Here is a 12,404-nt window from a genome sequence, read left to right on the forward strand (position 1 = left end):
TGTCTGTTTGATAATTTTCACATACAAAAGCTTAGCTCTCATGAAGTAATCAATTTTGAACGTTCATGTGTCACTCTCATATACCCTTAACACCACTCACTTCGAAAATCAAAATCAAAACAGAGGCACGGGCTGTTCAACTTACGGCATTACCAACAGACCCACTTGATATATTGTATGGTAGCTAAGCTCAAAAAAAAAAAAACTTGATTGTATGGTAGCAATTCTCAAAAAGGCTTTGTCCCATTAGGTAATGGTGCTACATCAACTGTGTCGTACCAAAATCTTTGTCTGATAGAACAACATTACCAGGTGCTATTTCAGGCATCATTTGCACCCTGGAAATGGCATCTGCTGCAACATCTCGCGTTGCAATAGTCTCGAGTGCGCATCACTCACGTCAAAACTACACCACAGACAAAATAACCCAGCAAAACTCGTGGAGTACAAAACATTCTAGCCGTCTCATCATCGAGAGCCGCCCCGGTCGTAACATGGTAATGCTAAACCACAACACCTTGTCTAGTTCAGTGCTTCAGGGATCTAGTTCATCGCTTCTTATGCGCCCGCCACTGTCTCAGGACGTACTGGAAGACTTCTTTCAGTGTAGCTTTGCGTCCCTCCTTGTAATTCCACAGTTCTGGTACAGCACAGCGGCCACTCGGGTTGTACTCGTTAAGTTCAAGAAGTGCCTTCGTTACCAAAGCATGCACTTCTTCACCATACTCTTCCTTCAGAGCATGAAGCTTCTCATCATCCTCAGAGAGAAGTTCCTACACCAAACCACACACGATAAGATAACAATACTTCTCTCACCCTAAAAAATGAAAGATGAACAAATAATTATTTGACAATGATCGTTATCAAATATCTTTGCCTCCAACTTAACGAAGTATTCATAGACGAACTGCAGAGTCTACAAATGTTGTCAGAACCACAGCTTAGCACAATATTTTGAGCGGGAAATGTTTATGCATGTTATGATCAACTCAAGACATGCCTACTTCATTATATAGTAATACAGCATTGCAGAAACTGTAGCAAATTTACAGCAGGAGCTTTCCATGCCATTGGTAGAGGTGAATTGCAGAAAGTTCTGGAAAAACATATTACGGGCTTCAAACCCCAGGAATCATTTCATAAATGTCAAACAGACAAGACCCAATATATATCCAAGTTACCCAGCACAGAACTAAAAATGAGCACTTAATGATGAAGGAAAACTTGCCTCAGGTGAGTCAACAGCAGAGAACACAATATACTTGGAAATGTCATAAACTTTTAAAATAGTAGTAGTCAGCGCACAAACAATGTGAGCGCCAAGTGAAGCTTAAGAAACATCAGGTGATTCAATGTGCATGCTGTAAGAATTCTATTGGAAAAAAGTATGATTGCTCCACATATAGGTCCACAAGCAAATGCTAGGTGCACTGAAAAACGACGATTAACTATAATTGGTATAGACGTGACCATCAGCTTCAGAGGAAGTCTTCATCAGAAAGAAAATCACTATTATTTGATTATATTGTATAGATCTCAATCAGAAGCTGCTAACAGTAACATAAAGTCTTCAAATCTCAATAGAATTGCTTCTCAATACTAAATTAGCAAGGGTCTATGAATCAGATGAACACTCTACAACTACAAGGTAACAGATGTTTTTGTATGACATTACATCAGTAAATCTACCTTAGGTAACGTCATATTATCGGTATACATATAGTATATGTTTAAATTTTAAGATTCAGCAATCAAGCATCCATTGAATACTTACATATTTTACAAAAAAATTGTATTATGCAACCTATTTGATCTGCTTATGGATTAATTTTAAAATATGCATGTGCTAGCTTAGATATGCAGCATGCAAGGACAAACAGGATTCTTTAACAGAACACGGAAATGTAGCCCTTTGCTTGCTGTCAGAGGGATAGTTGTAATGCAGTAGGACTCTACTATGTATTTCCTTTGTGTTAAAATACTATCTTATCTCGTTGTTTGTACCTGTATATATATTAGCGTTGAGCCCATGGAATAGATCAATTAATATTCCACGTTCATGGGGGACCAGGGAAAGAACACACTTTTGTACTAGATGAAGAAAAAGGGCAAGGATCCGGGTTAGTAATGTTACCAAACATTTTTTAGACAGACACAAATATAACAGGTTTTGGGTAGCATAACAATATTCAGAGCAGGTCACTTACCATGAGTCTGATTTTTGTACTATGGTAATATACTTTTTCAATTGTCATCTACCATTGATAAACTTTGATCAATATATACTAGGTATTTTCCATGTTTATGATTGATGCATGAATTTCACTTTTCCTTTTTTACATTAGTTTCAGAATCTAAAAGGGAGTAATTAAACTTGGTGCCTCTAATTGTCACCATGAGTTATTCATAAATAGAGATGTACATTGAAATGTTTCCAAAAAGGAAGTACGAATGACTCAATATTACAAGTTATTATGGGGAAAAAAGTGTGTAGAAAAGGAAAAGAAATTCATACCGTTTTTTTTCCATCAACCATAACAACCCTAAAAGGGTGCCATTCTAGGTTTTCAATCTCAGCTTGCCACTTTGAACAAAGTATCGCAGCAGTAACTTCTGCATCTTCTATTGAAAATTTACTCTTGAGAGCGACTACAAATGATTTCAGATTAAGCTCGCCCATCCTTTTAATGCCAATATTTGCTCGGCCAGTTGTAATATTCTGCAAACCCTGCAGAGTATGCAACATACCAATAATGATCCTGGATGTTATGCAAACAGTAGTGGACAAGTGCAAGTGCTCAATCAACGAGAGAACTTACATATATCAGCTTCTTCCGAGCATCTTGCAGCTCCTCGTTGCTCTTCTGTTCCTTGATAAGCAGAGTACGGTGGAGCGATTCCATTCCATCCATTTCATCATACTTGTCTTGTAACTCCTCACTGAGCTCATCTATTTTCTTCTTTGATTCAGATTCTTCCTCACCTGGCATATGCTTCATTACTTCCAATTTACCCTGAAGCTGTTTTATTTCTAACTCGAGCTTCTGCTTGGCATCCAGTTGCTGCTCCAACTTGATAATCTTATCTAGAGCGGCTTGTTTCTCCAACTGCATTTCACCATTTATTCACAGTAAGACACTTATATAAATCATGTTAAAAAAAATCAAGTGAAACACTATACTAGGCCTAAACCTTGTGTTTTTCCACAAGCTTGAGCACATTTTCATCAGCCCTCTGTTGCTCCAGTGTTGCCATCTTCAGGTGATTTGTTTTAACACCGTTCTGCATCCACATAACACAGCCCAGAAGTTATACGCATATCCCCAAAAAGAGAAATTTACCTAACAGCGTCCAACATTTTGTCCCCAGCACCATGAACTCCCTAAGTAAGAACATGTACCCGCATTTTACCCAAATTACCATGGTACTAAACCCTCTGCACTGTATTATTCGAAAAGACAATGTACGGTGGCAAATCAAAATACAATGATAGACACCACAGATAAACAGCTATGTAAAGATCGAAGACGCAAAGGAACGAGCAACCATCCTGCCTAAATGGGAAAGAAAAAAAAAAAAGAGGGAATAGAAAACAGAGCTCCATAATTCTGTATGAGATAAAGTCATAACAGAAACAAGACATTGCAGACCTTTTCCTTCTCGTGCTCAAGTTTCCTTCTATCAGAGACACTACGAGCAGCTAACTCGTCGAGCTGCTTGGATCTTGAGTCAAGGTCCTGCATCTTGGATTCCAGTTCTGAACGTCGCTTTTGATTCTCATCAATTATCCTCTGTGAATGGGCACGAGCAATTTGCTGCATCCTGTGTATTTCTGGTAAAAGAGTCAGTTCAAAAGAACATTAAATAAATGAGATCCAAACATGTTAAAAAGGATAGAAATGCATATGCTGATAGTTATACCATCGCAGAGCATATAAATGGCAAGAGATCAACACAAACCTTCAGTGTATTCACGGAGGATCTGATCCTTTTGCTCCATCATCATGTCAAGTGTGGTGGTCGTCTCATTGTACTTGCATTTAAGTTCTTCCACATGCCTTCTCTTTAGCTCAATCTCGCCAGCTAGATTAGCTACCAGTTTGTCGGTTTTGCGTGTTTCTTCATCCTCAACATCAGAGATAGTTTTCAAGTCACCATTTTTTTGAAGATATTCTCCAATTGGCCCTGGAGATTTCTGATCATCAGCTCTTGCAATCCAACCAAACATCTCTGATCCTCGATGCTTGCGCATCTTCCAATCCAGCTTGCCATGTCCTTCTGACTCAAAGTGATTTTCAAAGGCAAGCGCGCTATTGAAGCCAATCCAGTCTTTTCCAAATTCAACAATAGCATTCCCTGTGTGGCCTCTATAATTCCACAAAGGAATAACCTTCTGAGGGCAAAAGCACGAGAGCCTCTCCTTCAACCGGTTCCCACTCTCTCCAACATGGCGCCCATTTTTCCATTCAGTAGGTACATTGACCAGAACACCCATCCAGGGCCAGACGAACTGGTCATCTCTATTCTGAACATGCTGAGGATCCATAGCCGTAAGCTGGGACTGGCGGGTCACGTTGTCTCTCCCCTGCCGATAAGCTGCGGAACCTACTCCAGTTGTATGCTTCAGAAATAGGCTATCCGTACTCTGATTGCTTTTCCTAGAAGCTCTTTCCTTGTGAAACCTACTGACATGGAAAAACAAAAAACACTAAGGGCCTGTTCAGGAATCATAAAAAATTCAACACCTGTAAATCACATATTCTATATTGTGCTATGTAATTAGTAAAAGAAATAATCTTAAACAACTGTTCATGCACAAGGAAAATTTTGCAGGGAAATCTGGTATATTGGACAATTTCATTCACTAGATCGGCTCTGAAAACTGAACTGGCGCAACCAACCAATTTCATCCACTGGGCCGACTGGTCATTTTCATTCGGTAAATCGTCTGAACACTGAACTTAACCATGAATTAGCTGCGGTAATTTAATTTTCACTATAGTGGGCTGAAGTAGAGCGAAACATAATCAAGAAAGCACAAGACCAAAACATTGATAATCTTTCCAATAAAGTTTGAAGAGCCTTCTGAATCATACAGATGAAAGCACCAGCTGACAGATAACAACCGGCACATGAAAGCACCAACATGATAGGTTGGAACTTGTTCTGAACAGTGGTCATATCAAAGATACAATATCATCAAAGTCAATTGCATATAAACTTTCCAATATTGTCAAAACAATCCATCGTATATGCCTCAGGCACGCATTTATACTTCATGCAGGTTCAAAATCTGTGATCGAAAATAACACCTCATAACTCGTATCCTATCCAATGAGATGATCATTCATATATGCTGGCGAGATGAAAGTACTGGTACCATAGTGCAGGCAAGTAGGGCTAGCTCACAGGACTAGCTAGCCTGTACAAAAACTGGAGCTAGTAGTTAACAAAGTGCACAGAACCATATCAGAAGGAGCCAAATAAACACACCATTGATCAAAATTAATGATTATTTATTCATCATATGCATGCCCAAAGCAGCATAACTTAACTGCCGAACCCATTTCTTAAGAGTGTCGAGTTATGTGGTCAGTTTTATCTAGAAAAACAATATAGCATTGAAGCAACACACAATAATATGCATCATAAATGCAGCTTGCAGTTTTTCATTTCTATAAGATGACAGACAGCATATACAATTAACAGATTCCAGATATATCGAAGCTACTAGCAACTGAGAAACATGAAACAGCATATTTCCATTTCTTAAAATATAAATAACAGTGTCCATTTCTGAAGTATCCACACAGACAAGCATGCAGATGTGAACTCAGATGCCAAATCTCTTAGAAAAATGTTGAATTCACAGATATTCTAGTCCAGCTCTGGCAACGTGCAACAGATGCCAAAGCTTGTCTACGTCTAAGTCAACTATAAAAGTAAGTTTTGCATCCATGTAATTAACCATGAAGACAAGGAAAATTGCCAGTCCACAGGAGCTACCGCTGCTATTAGTTCACAGAACCTCGCAGATCTGAAGTTTGCTTCTCTAAGATACTGCCACCACGGATATGTGTACTGTGGCCGAAGCACACTGGACGCTAATAATCAGTGAATCCAGACTCTGCGCCTTGTGCCTAGCGAAGTCCTAACCATCTTGAGATCGCAAACTCGTAGTACGTTTCGTCCCAATCGTCTTCACGCCGCCACGAGGCACATGGTTCAAGCACGCAATCGATAACTCGGAGCAGAGCACGAGTACGGGCATACAAAATCATCGTCAGAGCAGCACGTATCGCTACCACCGTGGCCTCGTGGGTACAGAAAATTCGGGGGTGAAATCGGTGAGGGGGAGAAGATTCGGGATCACGTACCCATCAGGGGCCTCGCTGTCGCTGGTGTACATGGCGGCCCGCCGCGGCCGCCCACCCGCCTGCCTGCCGGCCGCGCCGTCACCAGCCAACCTAGGGTTCCAAGCAGTCCACACGGATCAGTCCAATGCGGCTGAAACAGAAGGTGGGGAAGGGGTCGAACCACGACGAGGAAGAAAGGAGCGGATCGTAGGGTTTGGGCTCACCTCGCCGCGGCGCCGACGTTGGCGGAGGAGCGCGGCCGCTGTTGGGTTGGGAGATGTGAGTGAGTGAGCGGAGAAGGACGTGATCAGCCAATCAGGGCCTCAGCGGGTTGGGGCCAGGCCAACTTGTGGAGCGATCGAGTGGCACAGTGAACACAAAGCACCACGAACGACAGGGTCCAGCCAGACCGCTTATCCGGACCCTTCGAAATATTTTTTTTTTAATTTCCGAACGTCCATAGTTCGAATTGCTTTCTTTAAAATTTATTTGTTTACTAGCAAATGGTCTTAAAATAATTTAATATATGCTCACAAATCTAGAAACAATGTGGTGTAACTTGTAGCGGTCAAAAAATCTTATACTCCACATTGTACCATTTGAAATAAGTTATATTTTGCTTTAGAGTTAGCTCCCTTGTTGCTGTACATCAATCCTCTTGGAAGAGAAATAAAAACTCCACACCTAATTTCTCTTTCTTGTGTGCATGGTTATCTAGAAGTACAAAATATCATGTGCATCATGCAAAAAAAAATAGAATACAATTAAATCAGTCATGTTAAAAAATTCTAAATTACATGGTAAAAGCAATAAATAAACTATATTTTAAATCCACGTTAAATAATGCTCACATGTACTTTATTCAAAGCTAAGAGGGGCACCTCTTAGACATAGTTTGTTCACTTAAGTGTGATGCTTTGTTAGATGAACCGGCCCTATGATACTCATGATTCCATCACTTGTGAGATAATCCTTCGTGCCTCAAAATAAAATAAAAATTAGAAAACTCTGAAAACCACGAAAAAAATTGTTTTCTCTTCTACTTTTGTTTCCACCAGGTTCATAAGGAAGGATACCACCGGATCACAACAAGTAATATTCATTAAAGCAAAGGTCAATGCCCATAGAAGGTGAGGTTATTTGTTCCTCAACGATATCGCCTTCGCTTCAATCAAGCAAGGGGGGTAACCACTTCTTACACTCTCTTTTGATAACTGTAATCTCTTTTTTTTTTGCATGCGCAGAGTCTCTATCTCATAGCGTTGTCATGCGACCATTTATCCCACTGTTTTGACATGATTATTTAGATAAGTTTTGTTCATACTTATGTGAGGGATACACTAGCTCATGTTGGACCCCATAAGAGACAAGTTAGAACTTTGATGCCCCTTGTTCAAATTCTATCTAATTTGTGATATCATTTGCGATCCTCTTATAAGCATTGCCATGATCTCTATATTTAAAAAATAAATAAATAAAGTAGAACACGAGAAAGAGTCTTCCAATGATGACTAGGGTGTTGTAGTAATTGTCTTAAGATTTTATCCTTAGAAGTAAACTCAACCCCATATAAATTAATAATCGAATTAAAAGTATTGTTCAAAGTTAGTTATTTGATTGAACCTTGTTTTGCGGTAACTGAGATTCATGCCAAAAACAGCTAAATAAAATGAGATATTTCTTTATGTGTATATTACCCCCACTGGCATATCATAGACAACTCCGCTGACCTTTATACGATCTTCCACGAGAGAAATCTCAGATTTTGGCTATGAGTTGATTACATGTCCGCAACAGCAATCTTATGACGAGTAAAATACCTCCAGGAGCATCTTTGCAAAACAAATTCAAATGCTCCTCAAAAGAGTATTCTTAGTTATTCTAAGCTAGGTTTACAACTTTTTGTCATGATCTCATTACTAATAAGTGTGAGATCTTGAAAGACAATAAACTGAATAAGGTATTAGAAAGCCATGAGTTAATAAGTGGGAGTTGAAAATTAGTTACTCTATTGATAGGCTTCTTTTGACATGTCCTCTCACTCTTAATTGTTTTAAGTCTTGAATGTTAAAAAGAGGAGAGATAAAAATGCAATAGGAGGATCAAAAGTTTTCTTGCAAGATAGATTTGAACTTTGACATGGGGCATAGAAGTATTGATGAATCTCTATACATATACCTGAGCTTGTGATACCTTGTATATATATGAGCAATCTTATTTTGAGCTAGAAGGAAAAAAAATAAAGATACAGGGCACCACTCTTCATCGGTAAGCTAGATGAAAGGACGAATTTATAAACCATCTTTCTTGGGACGAGGAAGGGTTTAGCTAGGGATGTTTATGAGTCCAAAAAGCAACAAGTTTTTCATTACATAAACATATACTTTTTGTCTCATTTCATGATGTACCTATATCCTAAAATGCATGATTACAAGTACTACTTCATTTTCATGAGAGATTTGCAGAACTAGTAGTTTTAATAGGATTTTATCACTTGTCCTTGTGTTTCGGGTGTGTGTAGGTGTTCATAACGTTTATGGAGAAAGCACAAGGAAATGAGCCAAAGGGAGGCAATATGGAGGAGTTATAGGCATGAAGGCTTAGCCATTTTAAGGGTAAAACGGAGTCAATTTTTCCATCACAAGATAATAAAGATCCAAGAGTATGGTGTTGTATCCCTCATCCATATGAATCCAACGAGTCGAAGAACACTTCAGTTGGAGTTTGCATGAAGAAATGACGCTCAAATTAATGTAGAAGTCCAGGATATTTAACGACCAGTGGTACGGTCATCACCGTGTACCATACCACCCTCTTCCGGGACCGTTTCATCAAACCAAACAATATTTGTCAAGTCTTGAAGGCCATATCTGGTGCGGGGGTTACCCAGAACACGAAACCGACCTTCAAGAGCCAATATAAGAAGGGGAAAACCCTAGCCGCCATCAACAATATCATTCCCATCTTGGCACGTTCTAGCCATGCTGCCATGCCGCCGCCATAGTTCTACACCAACACCACCATCACACCATTAAAGGGAGAAGGTAAGGAGACTTGGGAGAAGGAGGAACCACCATCGATTTCAATAAACACCATCATCGTCCATGTGTCCATCATCGATTCCTCCTTTCATCTTGTTGTAATCCAGAACTTGATTGTGGATTTGTACTTTTATTCCTGTGTACATTCATACACCTTTCATCTCATTGTCATGATATTGGCTTGTATCTCTGTATGTGAGTAGTCTCTTAGTTTTTGGGAGATGGAGGAACCCTAGCACCTCTGTGATTTGAAATAACGATTTATGTGTTTAGTTGTAATATGTGAAAGTGGTGGTTGATACGTCTCAAACGTATCTATAATTTTTTATGCTCCATGTTTGTTTTACACCAATTCATATATGTTTTGCTTACACTTCGATGCACTTTTATATGATTTCCGGCACTAACTTATTAACAAGATGTCATAGTGCCAGTTCCCTGTTTTTGTATTTCAGAAAAGTTGTACAGAAAATATTCTCGGAATTGGACGAAACAAAAGCCGAAATCAAAATTTTACTGAAACGAAGACATAGTCCAGAGGGGGACGAAGTGGCAGCATAGGGCGGCCACACCACCCCACGGCGCCTAGGGGTGGTGTGGGCCCCCCAGGCGGTCACCGACTGTTGGGGGGATGACCCCCGGTATGCCAATGGCATGCCAAACCGGATGGTTTGAGCCAGCAAGATACCGGTTTAATGTTTATGCTGGAGCGCGAAGTTAAGCGTTTGGCAAAGTAAATCTATGCCGGTATCCCCAAGAGGGATATACCGGAACAAGCTAAGAAGACACCGGGTTACCGGTAAGAGGTGCACTGTAGCACGTCGGCAAGACTGGTCAAAGATTCTCTCCAGAGCTAGAGGACAAGGATGAGATAAGCAAAGTAGCTATAAACGAAGCCCTGGCGCCAAAGAGGAAGGTGACGCCAAAAGCAACCGGGGGACGTCAGCCTCCCTGATTAAAGAAGATACCGGCGTCACCTATGATTAAAGTAACTTTGTAAAGTAGTTTGTCTGTTCAAAGATGCCATTAGGGTTTTCTAGGGTTTCTTCCCCTGTAAGCCACCCTCTCCCCTATATAAGGAGAGGGGGCACACCCCATCGCGGGCAAGTAAGTACGTGCGATCTAGGAGAGTCCTTGTATTCAGAAACCTGTAACCAGTTGAGATCAATGAAGAAAGAGATCTAGAGCAGAGTCCTTCCTTGTGTCTTTCTTCTTCTACCTCTGGCTTTGGCTAAGTTCTTGAGGAAAGCATCCGGAAGTTCATCCGATCTAATCAAAAACCCTCCCCCGAATCCTCTAGCGCCCATTCGGCCCCAACTTAAGCCATCCTATGGCATCTGTCTATTCACCACGACGACAGTTGGCGCCCACCGTGGGGCAAGAAGTGGCGCTTGATGGAGTTCACATTCGGGCGGGCATCCTTGACGTCGCCGGCGAGCGGACGGTGTCTGCGCTCATGCAGCGCATCTTTCTTCTTTTCTTTTCTTTTTTAGATCTTTGTACATCTTGTACAACTGTACTCTTTTTGCCTATTATTAATAAAAATTGCAGTGGGGGTTTTCCCCACTGTTTCACCCTCAAAAAAAATGCAGTGCATCTACTCCATGGACTTCATCAACGACTACGCGGGCTGTTTCGCCAACGGCGGCATCTTCCCCAAGAACGGCCGCTTCATCGAGTTCGGCAGCCACCGCGTCTACTTCGGCACTGTCCCCGTGCGCCATCGCCTCTCGCCGGTGCTGGTGGCGCCGGATCCGCCAAGGTGGCTATGTGCTGGCCGCGCCGCCGGCAGCGTGGAGGTAATGATGGCTGGCGCGGTTGGTGCTGGCAAGGAAGCTGTGGATGAAGGTGCTGGGCGTACGACATCGACTCGTCCGGCCAAGCCACCGCTGGAGCGCGAGGCAGGCGCTGCGGGAACATCTTCCGCACCACCGGAGACACCACTTCAAGCGGCGATGAACGTGCTGGCGACGCCCATCGCGCAGAACATCGACCCGGCAGCGGCTCAGGCGGAGGCGGAGGCGCAACGCCGAAGCTGCTCGCGAACGGCGCCGCCATCGTCCGGGCGCAGCGCGAGCTGGAACCTAACCCTACGTGAGTATAACGCTGCCCATGGCTTTGCTTCGAGTTAGCGCTCGGGCTGCTAGGATGCTTGGAAAACCGGCTTAAGGCTCGCAATCTAGATCGGGATTTGCGTAAGGAAGTTCTTGCCGGCAAAAGTACCTGCTGCATACGTGAGCATCGTAGAGAAACCTAAGTACAGTTGCCCGGATAAAACCATAAAAGCTACTAAGGCTGCAGTAGAGCTGTGTGAATCGCTTTCCGGAGAGGCTTTGGCAAAACAGCAAGAGCGTGTTAGAGAGTTGCTAGAAACCATTGAGCAGCAGAATGTTGAGCAGCTTGCTAATCTGAACAAGGCTGCGGCCTCGAAATCCGCGCATTCAACAAAGAATGCCGGAAGCAAGTCCCATGGGCAGGCATCGTCCCCCCCATCCAGACAGAAGAAAAGAAAAAGAAATGAATGCGCAGCAGATGACTGTGTATGATCCGGTCCTTGCCGGAAAACAACAAGCCGGACAACACGATGCCGGTAGGAAAAGCCAAGGGGCAAATCGAGGCTACGCCAAAGGAGGCTATGCCGGAAACAATCATGCCGGTAGATATGAAACCGGGCAAAATTATCGAGCTGCAAGGGCAGCGTATGAAGAGGAGGAAATGCTTCCCCCGAGGTACCGGCAGGCAAGGGCCGCGGTACCGGAACATTACGATGAAGCTGATTCGACAACTGAAAGACTCACGGCATACCGGAACCCATTGGGAGAACGAGTGGGAGAAAGACACCTGCCAGAACGGGATGCGAGGCACCGTCTGGATAGAGTGTATTTGTCTGAAATGATCGAGGCAGAAGGTCCTCCGGGCCCAAAATGTTTTGGTCCAAGGATCATGAAAGAGGAGCCACCAGTTCGCAACTTCCAGTTGCCCCGTGACACAAAAACATATGATGGCA

General features: G+C 42.3%; 1 protein-coding gene across 1 annotated transcript; it reads right to left on the reverse strand.

The window, feature by feature from the left end:
* Window positions 1-332: 332 nt before the first annotated feature.
* On the reverse strand, window positions 333-6,428 carry LOC124660973 (factor of DNA methylation 1-like). The gene is made up of 7 exons (XM_047198828.1): window positions 6,378-6,428; window positions 3,961-4,685; window positions 3,651-3,832; window positions 3,193-3,282; window positions 2,820-3,107; window positions 2,516-2,728; window positions 333-773 (listed from the first exon to the last, which is right to left on the reverse strand). The coding sequence occupies exons 1-7, from the start codon at window positions 6,407-6,409 to the stop codon at window positions 549-551; spliced, it is 1,755 nt and encodes a 584-aa protein (XP_047054784.1). The 5' UTR covers window positions 6,410-6,428; the 3' UTR covers window positions 333-548.
* Between the last annotated feature and the right edge of the window lie 5,976 nt (window positions 6,429-12,404).

The sequence above is a fragment of the Lolium rigidum genome, chromosome 6 (genome assembly GCF_022539505.1).
Source record: "Lolium rigidum isolate FL_2022 chromosome 6, APGP_CSIRO_Lrig_0.1, whole genome shotgun sequence".
In the NCBI taxonomy this organism is placed as follows: domain Eukaryota; kingdom Viridiplantae; phylum Streptophyta; class Magnoliopsida; order Poales; family Poaceae; genus Lolium; species Lolium rigidum.